Source organism: Leptonychotes weddellii, chromosome 10 (assembly GCF_054177405.1).
Source record: "Leptonychotes weddellii isolate Sample4059 chromosome 10, ASM5417740v2, whole genome shotgun sequence".
Classification (NCBI taxonomy): domain Eukaryota; kingdom Metazoa; phylum Chordata; class Mammalia; order Carnivora; family Phocidae; genus Leptonychotes; species Leptonychotes weddellii.
The window spans coordinates 19,322,722-19,343,331 of record NC_138378.1 but is presented as its reverse complement, the minus strand read 5'-3'; the positions used below and the strand labels follow the sequence as shown (position 1 = coordinate 19,343,331).

General features: G+C 50.8%; 2 protein-coding genes across 4 annotated transcripts; one reads left to right on the top strand and one right to left on the bottom strand.

The window, feature by feature from the left end:
• Nucleotides 1-5,588: 5,588 nt before the first annotated feature.
• BLCAP (BLCAP apoptosis inducing factor) lies at nt 5,589-15,963 on the bottom strand. The gene is made up of 2 exons (XM_006749721.3): nt 15,813-15,963; nt 5,589-7,566 (listed from the first exon to the last, which is right to left on the bottom strand). Exon 2 carries the CDS (start codon nt 7,388-7,390, stop codon nt 7,127-7,129), a length of 264 nt encoding a protein of 87 aa, XP_006749784.1. The 5' UTR covers nt 7,391-7,566; nt 15,813-15,963; the 3' UTR covers nt 5,589-7,126.
• Nucleotides 9,327-11,795, top strand: NNAT (neuronatin). 3 transcript variants are annotated; one of them, XM_031020978.2, is made up of 3 exons: nt 9,327-9,541; nt 10,475-10,550; nt 10,780-11,795. In XM_031020978.2, exons 1-3 carry the CDS (start codon nt 9,329-9,331, stop codon nt 11,007-11,009), a joined length of 519 nt encoding a protein of 172 aa, XP_030876838.2. In that variant the 5' UTR covers nt 9,327-9,328; the 3' UTR covers nt 11,010-11,795. The 3 variants fall into 3 exon arrangements, with proteins under 3 accessions (XP_030876838.2, XP_006749783.1, XP_006749782.2); XM_006749720.3 differs by having other exon boundaries at nt 9,336-9,541; nt 10,475-10,555; nt 10,780-10,949; XM_006749719.3 differs by lacking the exon at nt 10,475-10,550 and having other exon boundaries at nt 9,340-9,541; nt 10,780-10,949.
• Nucleotides 15,964-20,610: the final 4,647 nt, after the last annotated feature.

The following is a 20,610-nucleotide window of genomic DNA, read 5'->3' as shown; positions in this document are numbered from 1 at the left end:
CCTGAGCCAAAACCAAGAGTTGGAGGCTTAACCAACTGAACCACCTAGGTGCCCCTCATGTTTTTTATTGGTGATCTTCAATTATTAGTGGATTATTTTTTCAAAAAATTTTTAGTCAGTTCTATTTCCTCTTCTGTAAAGTCGGTTTAGGTGAATTATACACTTCTCTGTTGCATTTTTACTGTTAAGGTTTTGCTTGTGTTCTTTTACACATTATGGATCTGCAAATAGTTTACCCATTGCTTTTTGGTTCTGTTTGTGATATTGTTTGATTCTGGAAATATTTAGTTTTGATGTAGTCAGATTGGTTGGTCTTTGCCTTCTTGATGTCATTTTGTTGCTTTTTACCTTAGTGGGGTTCCCCATTTAGACGCTTGTTAATTATCCAATTCCTTTCTTCCCTGGTTTTTAATGGGCTTGTATCTCCTTTCTGACCTTTTAAAATAGGATTTGAACTTGGATGTGTGCTCTGAGGTGACACTGGAAATGGATTAATATTTTTCTTTCAATGGTCAGAGCCCCAATTTTGGATAAGTCTTCCTGTCATGGCTCTGGCTCTGGGATAAGCCATTCCTGGCTGGTTATGGCGTCAGAGCCACAATGTTCTCACAGAACATGCCACCTGGATGGGGGGCTGGAAAGCTATGGGAAGGTATGGGAAGGTAGGTATCCAGGCAGAGACAATGAAATACAGAGAGGACTTCAAGGAATGAGAGCAGAAAACCTTTCTGGAAGCCCCGCCAGGACAGTGTGTGAAAAGACGTTTCAACTGTTTTGCCAATATGAATGGCTGAATCTAGCTGGCACCCACCAGTCATGGAGGCTTCTGATCCTGCAAACAACCATTACTCAGGGATCACAAGAGAAGGGAGAGCCCAACCCTGCCCCTCACCTGCATCAACCTACCTGCACAGACTCTGCCAGGACATGTCACCAGCAGCGGAAAAATCTCCCAGCCAGTTCTGCCAGGCTCATCTTCTGGGGGCTGCAGCCATCACCACGATTCTTTCATGCTCCAAGATATGGACTTGACAGCGGATCCTGGAGTCACCATGCCCCCTCTCCAGTGACTGCCCTAGGCACCAGGGCATCTGAGGGCGATGCTAGAGCTGGAAAGAACTTGAGATCATCTAGTCCAACTGCCTCATTTTACAAATGGGGAAACTGAGGCTCAGGGAAGACAGGTGACTCATAGCCACCTGTTGCCAGAGGGAGGATGCCAGACTGTGGAACCTTTTATAAGGTTCTTCTCACACATCTGAGAAATAGTAGTCTCTGTGATATCTGTGTGTGAAATATTAGTCTGGAGGCTGGAAAATATTGTCACTTCAGAGTTGCTAAGAAGAGATTGGGAGGCAAACTGAATTTTCTTACTTGTAGGAAGGACTGGGTCACCTAAGTCCTTAGGAAGTCCAAGAGATTGACTGAGTAGGGCCATCCCTCCATCCATCCCCCTGGCCAGCCAATCCGCAGGTTCCCTGCCAGGTCTGGTTAGGCCTATGCCTGGCCAAGGGACAAAGACCGAGCACCCACGCTCAAGGGTTACACAGGGCGTTGATGGCCAAGCTAAGAAGTTGGGAGCACAGGCAACAGGGAGCCACTGCCGGGCTTTGTCTGTCTTCCTCCCTCAAAGACCTTCCCGAGTGTGCCCTGACTCTAAGATTCTGCACCCAATAGATTTGAAGTTTATTCTTTAATGCAAAAAATCCTTTCATTAAACACTTGCTTATTGTAACATACTTTCTTTCACTCTCTAAGAAGTAACAAGGGTAATGAAATAACAAGGGTGAAGTTAACTGATGGCTTTGGAAATGTTAAAGACTTCCAGTCCAGTCCCCTCCCGGGCATCCCCATGGGGAAACAGAGGCCTGGAAAAGAGTGAGCAGAGGACAGCAAAGTCATATGGGAAATGAGGTGGGTGGGGATCAGGCCCCCTTAGAGGGCTGCAACCACCAGTGTGGGGCAGGGAATTGGCTGAGGGTTTAGCTTTGGAAGAAGTGGTGAGCCAGCCAAGCGTAGATTCCCAGCTGCCCAGGGAAAGAGGTGAGAGGCCAGATACGGCACTGTAATGGGACTGCCGGGGTGCGGCCCTCTCACTGAGCTGAGCTCAAGGATGGCATGGTCTGGTTCTGCATCAGCTTCTCAGAGCTTGGCACAGGGCCTGGCAAATGCTCCTGGCATGAACGAATGAGCAGGAGAGTTGGATGATCAGATCGCATCCCTAAGAGGCTTGAGCCCAGGGGCTGGAGGCGGAGGGCCACAGAAGAGAGGGAATATTTGTGAAGACTCTATCTTGAGCCAGGCTACGGTGGATATTATAATATCCATTTTCTAGGTGAGGAAACAGGCTCTGGGAGGTATGGTCACAAAGGCGGGGGCATAGGACCCGGGGCTCCCTGAAGCCTCTCCTCTCAAGGTTTGTTGGTCCTACACTGTTCCCCAAGTCAACTCCCACCGTTTGAGTCCCAGTACCCCAAAGGAGACCAAGGACTTCTGTACAAAGCCTTCAGCTGTTTCTTGGCCAGGCATCTCCCTTCCCCAAACCCACTGTATAATCAGTTTTTCTCAAGCTACTGACTTCTCTCTCTGAAGCTTGGCAGACCAAACTGCCCCTCTTCTGGCTTTTGGGAAGACACTGGGGAGGCAGGTGCTGGGCGGAGGTTGGACCAGCCCCTCTGAGTTAGGATCACCTTCCACCACTTGCTGAGGAGCGCACTTCTTAGTTCTTCCCTCTTTTCAGAGTGGTGACCCTTTCACTCATTATGGGGTGGGTGGGGGGTGAGGGGCAAGTTTTGCACTGGCTGTGGGGGATTGGGATTGGACACTGGTGACAACCCTTCTCTGGCCTCCTTTTCTGCGGCGGTTCAATGGGAGGCAGCCTTCCTTCCATCACCTTTCTCCATCCTCCCCCCTCCCCAGCTCCTGCCCTCACCTCCCCACCCACCGGTATGCCTGAGATCTCCTTCTCCCCATTCCCAGGGAGCTGGACAGGGCAATGGCCTTCTTGACAGCCCTGTAGCTTTCACTGCTCACATGCTAGCTGCCCCATTCCTTGCTGAAAGAATCCCACCTTAAAAATGCTATTCTGATTGGGTTATCCCCTATTCCCACCAGATCCTCGTTTGTGATGGTTCCAGTCAGCTGGAAACTGAAGAGTTCTCAGGATTGTTTTGGGGCCCACCACCAGGATGTCAGCCTTGGGCCCCTCAGTATCTCCCAGCAGAGTCCTCAAAGCTTTGAATAGCCTGACCTCCATTGCCAAAAGCCGTCTGGGCTGATTCTAAGACAGCCAGATACTGGTGGCCCTTCATTTTACTTTCAGTCCCATTTCTTTATCTTCAAGAACAGAGATGCTTGATGAGATGCTGAGAAACAACATCTCATGTATTATTTCACTGCTCAAACATTTATATTTGTCCTCAGGTCTCAGCCTGAACACCAATCCTCCCCCGGCCTGCATCAGATCCCCTTTTAGACTATTATAGCATCTGCCACAATTCATAGTTTCATACATATCGGTGGGACTGTCTGCCCAAGGTCACGCCCTTTCCCACTAGCCTGGATGACTCCCTAATGGCAGGGATATCCACCTCGTGTGGCCCCCAGGCCTAGCCCCTACACAGATTCTGGTAAGTACCCCCTGACTGAATAACAGTGCCGGTTCCCTTGAGGGGTGGGAGGAACCCAATCACTATGAAGAGGAAGGGACGAAGTTCAGGAAGGCTTCCTGACAGAGGCATATCTGGGTTCACACGGTACACTGACTAAAGCAGAAAGCATATGCAGGCTGTCCTGCAGGGGCACTGCCACCTTCCCAGAGCTCAGTCACCTTCCTCAAGTGTATCCAGGAGCACCTGAAGATCCCAGGAAGGACTCCCAGTATTTAGAGCTAGGAACTGTTTGCTCCAAAGACCACATTTTACCTATAAGGAAACAGGTCCAGAGCAGGGTACAGACCAGTTCTGACAGAAGCCCAGCCCAAGGCCTCATGGGGTCTTGGGGTTAGCAGGTACCCCGTGAGCAACCGTCTCATACTGGGAGCCACAGGATCCAGAGGGATTGCAGAGCGTGATTTTCTAAGGCCCGGTGCCCCTGCTCTTTTCCAGAAGAGGTATCTACTTTTCATTTTCCTGAAAGGCGTTTCAGGAAGAGGAGGCAGGGTCAAGGTGGAAAGCCGCACCGCACTGCAGGGCAGACAGAATGCTGATTTGGCAGTCACCTTGGAGTGGGCTGGGGGCTCCCTGCTGGAAAGGGCCACACATCTTTCAGAAGGAGGCCTGTTTGTAACACTTAAGCAGGCTTGATCTACGACAGAAAGCTGCTTTCTGAGGGAGAGCAAAATAATAATCTTGGCTTCATTTATCATCCAGGTGCCTCCACAGGAGAGTGGGGCCACAAAAGCCTTTTTTGTTTGCTTGTTTTGTTTTTGGAATTTGCAATTGTCTATTTTCTTAAGTCTTCCCCACTAGGCTAGAATCATGCGCTCCTGGAGGGTCAGGCCTGGGTCTTGCCCCTGAAATCCCCAGCAAGCCTCGTACAGGGGCTCAATGTTTGCTGAATAAACTCTCCTTTCCACGGGTAGGGCTTTTCAGCTTGTCAAGACTTTGCTGAACCACGAAATATATCTAGAAACCCAGAAAAGAAGAATTCAGAGGTAAAAGCACAAAAGGATCAGGCAGAAAATACTCAGCAGATATAATCAATACAAGTTCAGTTCTTTGAAAATACCTCTAAAATGGATAACTCTTTGGCAAGTTTTGGTCAAAGAAAGAGAAAGCATGGACAAGCAACAATGCTAGGAATGAGAAAAGGGACAAACTGACAATGGGGAGATTTAAAAGGGGCAGGAGAAAAAACACAAAACAAAAAGCAGCAGTAAGTTAAAAATCTAGATAAGACATGTGACCTTCTATGAAATCACCAAAGCCCTTCTGCAACTGTTATGTCCAGAAACCCTTATAACAGCACTGTGCTTTGGACAGCAGTGTTCCAGTTAGGTTTTCTGGAAGGAAAAGAGAGTGAGAGGTGGACACCCAGCCCAGGTCCCTGACAAGCTACCTGCTTTGTCTCAAAGGTCACAGCCACAGGAGCACGTGCCCGTCAATGACAGGGACCCGCCACACTCTCGCACTTCCAGCCATCACCTTAAGCCCCCTGGTTGGAGGCCAGTCTTATTTATTTTTCCACTTGAAATGCCATAAGGGGTTTCACTTTATTTTTACTTCAAAAGCAGCACCATAAAAATCCTTGATGATTAGAGCTCCAGCTGTCCTAAGTTGTTTGTCAAGGGATCGGTTACTCAACTCTCCTATGGAGGGAAACAGTTTCAGGCGAGAGGCCATGGGAGCTGAGAAACACAAATGTCTCATCTCTAAAAACTTTCAGACTCCCTCCTGTTCACCGCCTGGCCTGCCCCCTCCTCCCCTCCCCCAACCCCACCATCTGCTCTCCAGAGAGCAGATCAAATTTTCAGGCTAAGGTACTCTGGCGCCAAGGACTCAGCCCCTCCATGCTACCCCCTGCCCCCCACCAACTCAGAAATCCAACACCACAACCCAAATGGACTGCAGCCACATAAAACCACAAAGTAAAGTTTATAAAGCTTTATTAAACATTTCAAACAGCTGTGCAACGAACACACCGAAAATAAAAGCTCCAGAATAGCAGTCCAAATGTTCCACAAGTGTGGCCTCACGGTCCCATTCCCTAGATGGACTGCCTCCAGTTCTGTCCTCTGCCTGGCCCACCGCCCTTCCCACTCAGGCAAGAGAAAGATGGATGACTGAGACTGGACGGACAACCATGCTGGTCCCCAGTGGGCAGGGGCCAGGAGAAAGTCTCATTTGCCAACACTTGTTACTGAAGCGCAGAAAAAGCAAAAAGCAAGTGACAGTCACAAAGTCTTCCTGTGTATTCTTCATAATGTACAGTCTATATGCGCAGGACTGAAGGAACTCCTGGCACAAGGACGATGGCCACCGCTCCCCTCTGTCTTGTCTGAACCACCACGGAGTCCAGTGTGCTGGTCACCCTGCAATCCCCATGCTAAATAAAAACTGTAGCAGCACCTACTATAGCTAGCTATTGCTAAACCTCAAAATCAGAACATGTTCGATAAAGCTTCTTTAAAAGGAATATACACATATATTTGTATACACATATATTTGTATACACACACACACACACACACACACACACTCACGGCACACCAAAAATATCCAAACACCTATCAAGGGGATCATGGCTGTTATGAAACACACGAGTACTCTTCCATTCACTCTGGGGACTGCTACATCTACATGAACACACCACACCTCAATCCTGCAGAGCATGCACGGGAGACACAGTGAGGCCCCCCTCCTGGGGACAATTGAGAAAGGCAGGAGGAAGGGCAAAGAAAGTGAGGCTGGGCTGGTAAGCATGAGCCCAGACACTCAGGTGAAAGAGCAACAGATATCTGTTACTCCTTTCTTAAAAATGAAGTGGAAAAAATACTGCAGATTTGTGGACAACAAACAGTCAAGACACGTTTCTGTCTGGGCTGCTGACCAGGGAAAGAAGGATGAAAAAGCGAGGCTCTCGGGCGTCAGCAATCTCTTTAAATTCGAGATAAGTGCAAAAATGAGCCCTGTCTTGGACAGGTGCTCCCCCAAAAAGGAAAGGGGTAGGAGAGAACTAAAGGGAAACCAGGACAGGGACGGAGGGGATGGTAACATTCTGGGATGGGAAGAGACCCTGACAAGGAGGGGTCACAGAGGTGACAAGACTGGCATTTTATCTGCCCAGGTCATGCTGGGACGGTGGGCTAGGATGGGCGCAGACTCCTCGCAGGAATGAGGCGAGGGGAGTGACCATCCTGCCAGCCTGTGGGAGGGGCGGGGGGACCGAGATGGGGACAGAACACACACAATCACAAGACCACCCACAACTACAGGACTCTACAATAAAAGCACCGGTCAGTGCCATTATTCACATTATAAGGATAAAACATCACAGGCCAAGAAAGGCGCCGTCAGGAATGTGGCACCCGCGGGGCTGCGGGATTTGAAACTCCAATGCTTTATGACCTATGTCAATGCCTCCCCTCCCATCTTCTGCTTCCTTGGAAAGCTAACTGGGCAGGCCGTTAGGTGCCCACAACGCCGGGGTCGTGCGCCGATTCCGGAAGCGGGGAATCAGAGCAGTGGTACAGGAAACAGTTTCCCCAGCAGCTATAGCAGATGAGGAACAGGGCTGCCAGGAAAACCAAGGCACAGATTGTGCAAGGCTTCCGCTCCAGGAGGAAGCTGAGCAGGTAGAAGCCCATGAACATGGAGTGGCTGAACCACAGGGCGGGGTTGAGGGGCTTGGGGATGAGGAGGACGGGCAGCAGCCACTGGAGGCAATACATGATCTCTGCTGGGCAGGGCCTTCACCAAGGCCACCGGGCACCGCTGCAGGAACCGACCTAATGGGAGCCAGGGGGCGCAGGCAGCTGCCCTCCGCTTTCTTCAACCCTCACTCTCCAGGAGCTGAGCCGCTGTGCTCTCTGGCTGTCAGCCCGGGATCACCAAGGCAGCACGGATCCTGAAGAGAAAAGTCAACACAACAGACAAACAGACAAAAAACAGACAGACAGACAAAAAAAAAAAAAAAAAAAAAAACAGGAACAGAATGTATACTTATTTGGGAAAATGGATCATGGTTAACAATAGCAAATGTGAATGCCCTTTCCTCCCTGCCCACCCATGGAAGTCTACTCCTTTCCACATCACCATTTCAGGAAGCTCTTGGGGTATCTCCCCGGGGCTTATGAGGGAATTGAGCCAGAGGGCTCTTCGGGCAGGTCTGGCACAGTGGACTGGCTTTGCCTGGGCCCTGCCCAGCAGAGATCATGTATCGCCTCCTGGGGCTGCAGCCCGTCCTCAAGGGGCCCAGACCTCACAATACCGCCCTGTGGTTGCTCCCGGATGGCCACGGGCTCCGTGCTGTGCCCCCACAAAATAAGAACAGGGTTTGGTTCTGTATCTAGTATCTGTCACAGCAGGTGCTCAGGGGAGAGTTAACGCACCTCACTGCCAACTGGAGCTCGCAGGCAGTGGGTCCTTGCACGCTCTGCGGGGCGGCGGTGGCAGCACTCCCAAGTATTGTCTTTTAAGATGGCAGCCCAGCATCATTTTGCCAAAACCAGCCAACTTCTTCAAAGTCAATGTAGGAAAAAAAATCACCATGCCACTTCATCCAAACTGGCCTCACTTGGATCACTTACACTTTCCATCTGCTGCTGGCACTGTATAGAACCTGACCTCTGTGAGCTTTTAATCAAAATTCATTTCTATCCACATAGGGGCAAATGCCATTTGGCCCCCGTGCTAGGAAGCTTGCTGGAGAGGTGCTCTCCAGTGGCGGGCCACCAGTGCGCTGGGGCTGAGCTCGCAGACCGCGCTCCGGTCTTCCCCGCTGTGCCTGGAAATGGACCTGCGGCAGCCACAACCCTCTGGTGGCGGTAGCAAAACCCCATTCCAAGCTCCAGCTGCCCAGTGCAACGGGTACAAAGAACCTCGCTGGCTGCATTAAGACCTACCAGGGCCTGAGGGGAGGGGAGCAGGAGAGAGAGGTTGAAAAGACCTGTCCAGCAGAAATGATCCTGGAGCATTTTTCGACCACTTCTCGGAAAGCTCATCCCATCCTTTCCGCGCACACAAAGGCGCCAATCCCTCCCGCATTCCTCCCACAGGGTAGATACCCGGTGACTACCGCTTTTGCGCCTAGAGCTCAGTGCCCTGGCTCTGTTCCTTTCAATCGTCACCGTGGTAGTAACCGTAAGAAGCGGGATGCAAAGAATCAGAGAAAAGTTCCGTGCTCAGGGACTCTCGGGAAGCAGAGGACACGGGCTTACAGCACATCAAATACCAGAATAAGAGTACTGACCAGGGGCCTATGAAGCCAAGGCTCCGGGAAGGGACACTTTTTTTTTTTTTTTTTTTTGCTCTGCGGGGCAGATGATCCCTAAGTTGGGTTTTCCTGGTTTTCCACCCGTGCCCAAGGTGGGGGCCTGGTGTGCCACTGGACACTGGGCTTGAATTTGCAGGCCACAGCTCCGAGGAGTTCCGTGCCAAAAGGCGTGTACCCCCTACTCCAGCCCTTTGCTCTACTCAAGAGTTGCAGTTCCCCTCCATTTTACACTAAAATTCAAAAGCGGGCACAGCGGAATCTTCTGGAAAGGGGCTAAGATGGAACTCAGGAGGCGGGGGTCGGTGTGGAAAGAGCAGATTGATTATTTTTTCCTCTGCTGGCGAATAAGGAGCGCCCCCGGCCACCCCTCCTCAATGGACACCCCCAAACGCGCATGCGCACTTGGGTGGCGGGCGGATACTTAAGGCGCGGCCACCGCGGCTGCGGCAGTGCGCCCAACAGCGGACTCCGAGAGATCGGCGGACTTTGCCGAACCACGCTCGCTCTCAACCACTCAACCACCGCTCTTGGAACCATGGCGGCAGTGGCGGCAGCCTCAGCTGAGCTGCTCATCATCGGCTGGTACATTTTCCGCGTGCTGCTGCAGGTAAGTGTGCCCAGGGTCCGGGTGGGCGAGGGGTCCCAATGCGCGCCCCCTTAACCGGCAGGCCCACGTCGCAATTGCCGCCTCCCGGACCCTTCCTATCCTATTGCCGCGATCCCTGCTTGCCTGAGTGCCGCGGTCGGCACCGCGTGCCCCCGCGCGTTCCCTGCGCCCTCCTCCTCGCGCAGACCCTTCCCAGTGCGCCCGCGCCCGGCCGGGAACAAAGAGTTGGGGCGCGGCGGGCGCCAGCCGCTGACGATCGCCGAGGCTCTTAGCGACCAACGCGGTAAGAAAAACCCGCTACACCCCAGACTCTACCCCAGGAGGGAGGCGGGGCACTTCTGTTTTGCGAAGAGACTTCACGCTCGCATAGCAAAATTTTCTGCCTTAAAAAATTGCGCATTGCGGGGAAATTTCTTTAAAACAATATATATATAGCGCTTGCGAAGGTGGAACCAAAAATAAGTTAGAAAAAGACACTTCTCAGGAAAAAAAAAAAGCACTTCATAAAAACCCACAACGAATTAGAGAAAAGTAATTTGCGGGGAAAAAATGAATTAGAGAAAATGCGCATTGCAGGAAAAATAAATCAGGCAAAAGCACTTGGCAGAAAAAAATGCATTAGATAAAAGGCGCATTGCAGAAAAAATTAGACAAAGGAGCTAACAGAAAAAAAATGAATCGGATAAAAAGCGCTTTGAAGCAAACAATTAGAAAAGGTTCTTTGCAGGAAAAATGGGAGAAAAAAAGCGCTTCCAATTTTGACAATTCGCTTTGTTAAAAAAAAAAAAATCAAATAGAGGCAGAGTGCTTTGTAAAAATAAATCAGAAGAAAGCACTTTGCCCATGAGATCATTTACCCTAAAAGCACCCCTTGCAGGAAGAATTCCCTGCTAAAGGAATCCTTTGCCAAAGGAATCGCATATTTCCTTCAAGGTGTTCCTGGAATGCTGCATTTACTGGGTAGGATTCGCTTTTCGAAATCCTCCAGGGACACAGCCCATTGCGAGAAGTGAGGTATACCTAAGTTGTGGGTCCAATCAGCTTGCTGCCATGCAGCCTTCAGCACAGTTGGAAAAGCTCCAGCTGCCCTGACTCGTGGACAAGCTGCGCCCGCGCCTGCCTCTCTTAAGTCCGACCGGCAGGCGGGGCAGGGGGTGGGGTGGGGGCGGGCACGGCAGCGCTGCAGACTGGCTGCGGGTGCCTGCCTCTAAGGGCAGGTCCCGGGTCTCTCGCTGCAGGTGTTCAGGTACTCCCTGCAGAAGCTGGCGTACACGGTGTCGAGGACCGGGCGGCAGGTGCTGGGAGAGCGCCGGCAGCGAGCCCCCAACTGAGGCCCCAGCCCCCAGCCCTGGGCGGCCTTGTCACCAGGTGCTCCTGTGCTTCTCGGCCAGCATGGGAGCCAGTGCCGCGCAGGAATGGGGGGTCCCCTGTGCTCTCTCGCCAGAGGAGCATTTGCCAAGGTCAGTGAGGGGCCGGCAGGCCCCCGGAGAAGCAGCACCGACAATGACGACAATACCAGATCCCTTCCAAACCCCTTTGCACCCCTCCGACTGTTGGGCGGGGTAGAGGGAGGAGGGGGGGTGGGGGGAGCATACCCCCGAGATCTGGGCACAGGCAATGCATTCTGATCTGGAACAAGTCGGGACAGTGCCATCCCAGCCCCGCAGCCACGGCCATGCCAACAGGCCCCACCACAGAGATCCAGACAACCGCACCAGCCAGCAGAATGGACATTCCAGCATCACCAGCCGAAGCCCTGAACCCCGATGCAGCAGATAAGGCGCCAGCTGCGTGCCTCTGTGGCGGGACTTGAGGGCGAGAGTGAGGGAGGAGGGGTAAGAAACAGAGTGGGGCCCGCTCACTGTCCCTCGCCAACACGTGCATTCCAGCCTTGCTGCCTTTGCTCCCTCAATTCCCTTCCCCCCACCACTGCCTCCTGAGTCCACCCAAAGAAATGTGTCACTCAATTTGGACCTATTCAACCAGTAAATGATCCCATCTTCACTAAAACACCTTCTCCAAGCCCCCAGCCCCTCACTGATCTTGCTTTCCCTGGTCTCACGCAGTTGTGGTCAATATTGTGGTAATCGCTAATTGTACTGATTGTATAAGTGTGCATTAGTTGTGTCTCCCCAGCTAGATTGTAAGCTCCTGGAGGACAGGGACCACCTCTACAAAAAAATAAAAAACCAGTACCTCCCCCATCTCGCACCGTGTCCCAGGACCCTGCGGGGTGGTGGAGGTGCACCAAAAAGCTGTCTCTTGTGACTTCTTTTGCGGCTTCAACACATACTCCTTAAGACTGGGCTGGTGCACCATTGTTGGGGTGGGGGAACAAAGGGGAAATAAACTGGGACGCTCACACACCCAGTTCCATCTTCACTTAGCACTATTCTGAGAGATAAAGGAACACTTCCCCACCCCAAAAAGAAACGTCTACATCTTTTGTGGTCTCAGAATAAAGGACCACTTACCCTCCCCAGAGGGGTGGATGCCTTCACTTGTCCTGGAATAAGGGACCTTGGCAGGAAAGATGAGAGGAGGCAAGAAAGGTGGGAATAACCCTCAAGACGGGGTACTAGAGACCAAGGAAATGATTCAGGACTTCAGAACACAAAGCTTTAGCTCCATCTAGGAACCCCAAGGAAATGAGCACTGGGCAGGGTGGGCACTGGCTGATAATGAGTATCGGATAAGAGGTGTGGTGTGGTGCCTCCTCTGCCCAGCTTATCCCTCCAGGCCCTATAACCCCTACCAGGACCACTACAAGGGCATTTTGCCCTGCCTTACTACTCTCCAGGTCTCCTCCCCGACACCTGGGAACCTCTCTCTAGCTCTCCCCATTAGTGGGTTCTCCACTTCTGGCATTAGCCTCAATATTCTTAGGGGTGCTTACCAGTCCCTGGCCCTGGGCTCTCTCCTGCCATGTCAGGGTAGGTGGGCGGGTGGGCTGGCTGTTCAGCTCCTGACTTCTTTCTCCCCTCTTTCACTCTTGAGTCAGGACTCCTTTCACATGGTTAGCTGACTGCCTCACCAAATGGCCCTGCCGCCTGTTCAGCCTCGTCTCTGGTGTAATGTGTCCCTGTCACTACACACCTGTTCCTAGGTCAACACCAAGGGAGGATTTGGAGGGCCATAAATCTCTCTGCCACTTCCTCAAATCCCTTAGTCACAGTTGCTGCAAACACTTCTGGAGCACAAAGCACCTTGCCCCCTGAGCCTGATATTTCCCCTCCTCTAAGCAACCCCTGAAGTTTCTAAACCCCACTGCCGGCACCTCCAGAGGTACCTATATCTTTAGCACGGCATCAGAGAATTATGGGGGGAGAGGGTACAGACCTCAGTTCTGGTACTGGGCTTTGTCATCAATCAGCCCAGGGAAACTGGCTAGGTCATCTCCTACCCCCCACCTTCAGTTTCCCTCTATAAAGCGCTGCTAAGATCCCAGTGAACTCCAGGATACTAGAAACATTCTGCCATCAAAGTGGCCATCAGGACCCATGGGAACTGGGGTGAGGACGTGTAATCAGAGACTCCCATCTTCCTTAGGCTGGGTGGCTCCAGCTTCTACTTTAGCCTGAAGGTGAGGTGGGTCTCCTCTTGCCCCAGGGTGACTCATCAGCAGGCAATGCCCACACCTCCCTTCTGAAGCCATTTCTTGGCAGGCCTCAAGACTGGGAGTTGCTGTGGTTTTCCACACTAAGCCCACAGAACCGTGAACGTTTCAACATGTGTTCTCAATGAAGACTGCCTCACCTCAGAGCCTTCAAGGGGTATGCCCACAGCCCCACTGTCCCACATGCTCTAACCTCAGCCCAGTTATAAGGTAGCTGAGTTCAGATAGACAGGTATGGAAGGGTCTGGCTGTTCTGGACAGAGCATGCTCCCCTTAGCCTCCTGTACCCCCTTTAAAAGGCAGGAGGCTGCTGGCAGCCCCAGGGCTTTCCAGATAATCTTGGCAAAGCCCATCTGCGGGGCTTCTCCATCCATCCATCAAAGTGGCATGGTGAGATGACAGACTTCCAGGCAAGGGCTGTCGTGGTGGCCTGCATCCACATGGGTGGGTTTGAGTGTGCAGTGTCCACTCCCCCACTTTCATCCCTCATCCCCAAACCCTCATGTTCTGGCAGCAAACAACCCACTGGAGAAGGCAGAAGGAATGCGTCCACTTTCTATTCCTGTGTGGTGCCTAGAAGTCTGGTCCAAACACACCTTGTTTATAAAAATTTTTCCAGAAGCAATGCCATTAAAACATTTTATTCTGATAGAGAGCAATGGCAGAAGTTAAAAATGACTAGAATTTTATTGCAGGCCCTTAGTCCACAGGCCTCCCTTTTTCCTAAACTGTCTCTACCACCCCCAAAAGGCTTTGCCCCTGTAAAACCAAGGATATAGCAGATGAGTTGTGAGGGGATTGGAATGGCTTTGGAAAGGCAAGACTTTTGGCACTAATGCTCCAAGAAGGAGGTCAGTGTCTCAGCCTAACCAGTTAAGCTCCAAGGGGGGGTGGGGGGGGTAGGTACCATGACTTTCAGAGGTGTGGGGTGCCATGTGACACTGCTATCTCTATCTGTGGAGTATTTGGATTGTGACTGAAGGAAGAGGTGGGGGGACAAGCTTCTTAAGCTTCAGCTGCAGGACAGCAACAGCTTATTACACCTGCATTGGATGAGGGAGCAGGTTTGCTGTGAGCCATTTGCTACATATCTATTTTCAAACTTTATCTACTCAGGAGCCAGCACCCTAAAGTGAGATTCTGAATTTGCAGTTAGTTTTACCCCCAGAGATTTAAAAGTGCACAAACCGCACACAACACACAAAACATTAGTCTAACAACAGTCTCGTTTTCCCTGGTGATCTCTGACTTCCTCTATATGCCCCAGAGACATGTCACCATCTTCTCTGGGAATGATCCTGTTCACCCTCCCCTCCACCCCTTCTCCCTCCCAACAGGGCCCATACCCCAGCAGGATCCAGATTCCTGAGCATTCCCAGAACAGGAAGTCAAAAAGGCAGGCAACACATGGTCCTTGGTATAGCACACAGTGACAGGCTTGAAATGGAATGCATATGTTTCAAAGATAAGAGAACAACAAAAAAAGACAGCCAAACCCAGACTTCCAGATTCCTCTTTGAAACAACATATTACAGATAAAAGGTTAAACTGTTTTTGGCAGCAATTCTAACAAGACCAATTACAGATCCGGAATTGATCTGGTCACAGGAAACTGACCAGGGCTCTGAATCTTTTAACAGATTTGCTTGAGGTTAGTCTCTGATTTAAAACAAACAAATAAACAAGATCTAACACTTGGCATTAGCACTTAAGCTGGAACTTTTTTTTTTTGTCCTGGCTTTGGTGTTGCTGTCCAGAAGGCTGAGGGGATGGTTGGACCATGTCAGGCAGGGCAAACAGAAGCTGTTCCCAACACACCAGCTCCCTGAAAGGGATAAAACACGATCCGAACCTATAAACAGAAAGATCATTTCCACCCTAGGACAGACCCCAGTCTGTCCCAACACTTAGCGTTGAAAAGGGACACGGAGGCCTGGAAGGAATATACAGAAGGTTTGGAAGGGGTAAGGATAAAGAACTGTTCCCCATCCCCCATTCTTCTTTCCTAGGCCATTGGTGTGCCAGGCATTCCGTTCCTTCAGCTGGCCTTGAAGGCCACTCCCCATATATACTGGAGGAAAGGAAACGGGTGTCCAGACTTGATGTAAAGTTATGAGAGAGTAAGAAACACTCGCGACTCAAAGCAGAGCGTCAACCTATTACCCCATCACCTTAGACACCAAAGCGGGTGCCTGGGGCGGGAGACCCCCTTTCGCCCCTCTCACCCACGCCCCTTCTGATTTTAAAAATGCGACTGAAGTAGCGGGGACAGAGTAATAGGACTCTCAGAAGCTGGGCCCCCTGCCATGGGCCCCTGGGCCGAAGAGGTGGTACTCGCGCCCCTCAGCCCCGCGCTCCCCGACTCAGCCTGTCCCGGCCCGGGAACAGACAGGCGAGCACTGACCTTGGAGGCCAGAACGAGACCCAGGGGTCCGGTGACTCGCCCTCGGGCCGCGGAAGGGCCCCCAAGGCCCAGGCTGGGGCCACACAGGGCAATCACGTGACACCGGACAGGGGTGGCCCCCTGGGTGCGCGGAAGGAAAACCCCAGAAAGGGACCGGGCGACGCCTTAAGGTGACCCCGAAGGGACAACATGGCGGCGCCGCCACACTGAGGGCCTCTCATCCCGTCCCCAGGGGGCCGACGCCACGGTACCTGCGAGCCCTGCCATGGCGCCGCCGCCACTGTCGCCTTCGCTGCCGCAGCCTGCCTCCACCTCAGCTCGCCACCGACGCCGCAGGAAGCCGGGGAGACGCCCCCTTCGTCTTCTAGGGGAGCAGACCGAGGACCCCTCCTGGCATTGGGCTGCCTCCAGAAGACGCCTGATCATAAGCCCCAAATTAGGGTCGTCTTTGCCAGATATCCCCTCAATGTTCGCCTCAGATGCGCCCTTGAAAATTTTCTATGTATCTGTGAGGAACTGAGGGGGCTCTCAAGTCTTCAAGCCCGAAGAATTTTTAGTCAGGCGCATATCGGGTAGTCCCGAATCACGGCCTCATGGTCCCCTCATGCATATGCAGCAGATTGTGATCCTTACTCATTGAGCGCCGAGGGGGCGTACCTTAGTCTTCGTAGGTGAGCTCTTGATTCCGGTTCCCTGCGTGGATCACCTGTGTCATCCGTGGCAAACCTCGTGGCTCAAAGTCCACCCTCTCCCTGGCCCTTTCACAAAGGGGCCAAAGTTCAGGAGCGGAAAAATCGGGTTCAGAATTTAGGACCTGACTCCTCCCCTTTCCCTGTACCTTGGGCAACTTGCCCACCCCGACTCTCAGCTTCCCTAGGTCTGATGAAATGCTTACTTCATAGAGTTGTTATGGGGATTGAATGAGTCAGGAATCGTTTATTAGCCCATTAAGCGCATTCTTTGAGCGCTTACTATCTGTAAGTGCAGCGCTAAAGGCGGGAGGGTGGAGTGGAGGGTGGCAAACCTCTGCCAGTCTAGTGGGGGGAAAGCGAAGGGGCGGAGGAACGAGAGTCAGCAAATAATGACTGTTAATATTAATCAAATCAATATATAATTATGCAGCATGGGAAGTGTAGTGGGAGAACATAAGGAGGGTTATGAAAAATGAATGGGGTCCTAACATGGGGTAAGGGGTGAGGGTGGATACTCCTTGAGAAGCTGACATTTAGATTGAGAAACTAAGGACAATTAGGAGTTGTGCAGGGCAAGAGTGAGTGGGGAAATGTTATAGCAGAAAGAACCACTTGTCCCAGATGAGGTGGGAAGGAGCAGGGTGGGGGTGAGCAAGGAGTAGTGCAGGTAGCGCTACCAAATGAATTTGGATTTTATCTTGAGAGTAATAAGCCATTTTCATCAGAGGAATGGTAACAAATTTGGATTTCTGAAAGGCTACCCTGGTTGCATGGCTTGGAGGACACTTGGGAACAGGTGTGGGGGGACCAGTTAGAAGGTTACTGCAGCTTTCTAGCTACAAAGTGATGATGACTCGGGGTGGTGGTTTGGGGAGGTGGAGAAATAAAGGATGTAAGAGTGGATGTGGATGTGTGCTAAGGTAATGGCAAGAACATCTAGGTTTTTGTCTTGAGCCCTTCACTAAAGTGGTAAAGCTTGAAGAAGGATCAAATTGAGGGGGAAGATACAGAGTTTGGCTTTGAGAAGGCAAGTTTGAAATGCCTGGGCAAAGTCTAGGTGGAGAGGGTCAATAGGCATTTTTATATGAGACAAGCTCAGAAGAGAGGTCTGGGCCGGAGATTCGTATCTGGGTAGCATCGGCACACAGTGATGGATGAAATCATGGTGCTGGATGAGATCCCAAGGGAGGGAAGGTAGATTTAAAAGAAACGTAGACAGAGGAGGAGCTAAGAAAGGAGGCTGAGAAGCAGGGAACAGAGGGATAGGAGGAAGACCAGGTGAGCATGGGATCCCAGAGAGAAGGTTTCAAGGAGAAAGTGCTTAGTGGGGCTGACTGCTGTAGAGGACAGAAATGGCACCACTGGGTTTGGTTACAAGGGGGGGCTTATGGACTGTACCCTTTGTGTTGTAAGTCCACAAAACCCACAAAAAACCCCAAATCAATTAGCTTAAAAAATAAGTAGGCTGCCACCCAATGGCAGATTAATCGAGTGGCTTGACAGTGTCATCAGGGACATTCTATCTCCCAGGTTTATTTCATCTCTGCTCTGCTGTCCTTATGATGGTTTCATGCTCATGGTCATAAGATGGCCACCCCAGTTCCTAGAGTCACGGTCATGTCAAGATGGCCATTCCTCCCCCAGCTAAGAAACAAGCTGGATGTGGCCTCTCTCCGTCTTGCTGCTTGTGGGCTGAGGGGTCAATGCATCCATGCCAGACACACCCGATATCTAACACTGGAAGAAAAGAGGAGTCTCAGAGTGGAGGCAAGGACATGAAGCAACTGAAATTCTTGCATATAGCTGGTGAGAGTGGGAATTGGTACAGCCATTTCTGAAAACCTGCAGTTTCTTCTAAACTGAACAAACACCTAAGCTGTGACCTAGAATTTCCACTGCTAGGTATCCATTCCAAGAGAAATGAGTGCCTATGTCTACAAAAATACTCATGCAAGAATTTTCATAGCAGATTTATTTATAGCTTAAACTGCAAATAGCTCAATGTCCATTAACAAGAACTGATAGGGGCGCCTGGGTGGCTCAGTCAGTTAAGCGTCTGCCTTCGGCTCAGGTCATGATCCAGGGTCCTGGGATCGAGCCCCGCATTGAGCTCCTTGCTCAGTGGGAGTCTGCTTCTCCCTCTCCTTTTGTGCTCTCTCAAGTAAATAAATTTTTAAAAACCCAGAGAACTGATAAATTATGGCACATTCATCCGACAGAATACTATGTTATAGATCTAAAAGTATAATATACTGACATGTGATATATGGATTAATGTCACGTACAGTATGTGGACTAAAAGAATCCAGAAAAAAATTAGTATATTATATGATTCCATTCATATATAAAGTTCAAGGGCAGGCAACACTGATCTGTGGTGATAGAAATCAGAATAGTAGTTACCTGGGTTGGTGGGAGGGGACTAGAGATGGGAAAGGAGCAAGAGGGACTTTTTTGGGATGCTGGAAAAGGTCTATATCTTAATTTGCTTGGTGATTACACTGGCACAAATTCATCGAGCTATACCTTAAGATTAGGGGACTTTACCTTATGTATGTTATACCCCAAGAAAAATAAGATATAATAGAGGAAGGTGTCCTGACAGTCCATGGTATGTGATTTGTGCTGCTGAGCAAGAATCAGAAGGTACTTTTTAGAGAGATTCTGCCTTTCAGTAACCTTCATGCCAGGTCTGGGCATTGATAAAGACCTCTGCGGCCGACCCTCTTCCCCTTGGGGCCCCAGAAAACTGGAGAAGGTGAGGCAGGGCTTCTCACTCACATGGGGCTGGCTCCTGCCCAGCTGGCTTGCTTCCTCTGTACCCACAGGACAGCTCTACCCTCCAAACTCAGTTCCAGATGGTAGAAATGACACCAAAATTGGGCTCTGACTTGAGGGACCTGGAAGGTCTTTCTGCCCTAAAATTTTGCTCAACAGACCTCAACTTCCTGCCAACGCCTCTCCAACTTGCCCTGCTCCACTAGACACCTGAACTCACCCATGACTCCTGCTCTCTCCTGCTTCACACTCCCCAAGCCTTGTCCATCCTTTTTGAATCCTTCTATCAGGACTTTTCTGTCTCTACCTCCAAAGCCTTGGTCCAGACCACCATCCACTCACCCCTGGAGCCTGAACCAGCCTCTCACTAGTCTCCCTGCCCCACATCTCACTCAAAGCCATCATCCTCCACACAGAAGCCAGGATGATCTTCTGAAATGACCCTGGTGGCTCAGTCGTTAGGCGTCTGCCTTTGGCTCAGGTCATGATCCCAGGGTCCTGGGATCAAGCCCCGTGTCGAGCTCTCTGATCAACAGGAAGCCTGCTTCTTCCTCTCCAACTCCCCCTGCTTGTATTCCAGCTCTTGCTCTCTCTCTCTCTGTCAAAGAAATAAGTAAAATCTTAAAATAAAATAAAATGACCCTGTCATTCTTCCTCTTTGAGAGGGTGTCCCCTCTCCTCTGTTTTCACCTGTCAAGTGCCCGAGATCAAATGCTGCCTCCCCCATGAAGGCTACATTCATCTGGCAAACACTTATTGAGTACCTAACATGTGCTAGGCACTATGCTAGGAATGGAGGTCGGAGGAGGAAGTAGACAAATGCCATCTGTAGAAAGTCTTGGGAGATGGTCAGTAAAGCAGAGCCAGTGTGTGCATACTTCCTGTCTTTTAACTCTCACTAGACTGTGAGCTCCTTGAGGGCAGGGCTAATTGGGGGGAATCATTTCTTAGCTTCAGAGCCTAGTACAGGGCCGGACAGGGAGGAGGAGGCAGGCACTGTGGAATGAATGAGTGAGTGGACCAGGTGGGATCCAGGTCCATGGAAATCTGTTGGCACTGGATAGCAAACTTGGGGTTAAATGATAAAGAATCAGCAAAAGGTTATGTTTTATAGAGCAATGTTTTATGAAACCACAGTACCTACTTTCCTATGTCATCACTCCATTTAACAATTAGTTTTTCCGAAAATCAACATTATTTCTTTATGAAGACTTAGATTCCAGAAATGTAACCTGCAATGGAACAACAGTGATTTGTTTTTGTTTTTGTTTTTTTTTAAGATTTATTTAGGTGGCGCCTGGGTGGCTCAGTCGTTAAGCGTCTTCCTTCTGCTCAGGTCATGATCCCAGAGTCCTGGGATCGAGCCCCGCATCGGGCTCCCTGCTCTGTGGGAAGCCTGCTTCTCCCTCTCCCACTCCCCCTGCTTGTGTTCTCTCTCTCGCTATGTATCTCTCTCTGTCAAATAAATAAAATCTTTAAAAAAAAAAAGATTTTATTTATTTATATGACAGAGAGACACAGCGAGAGGGGGAACACAAGCAGGGGAGAGTAGGAGAGGGAGAAGCAGGCTTCCCGCAGA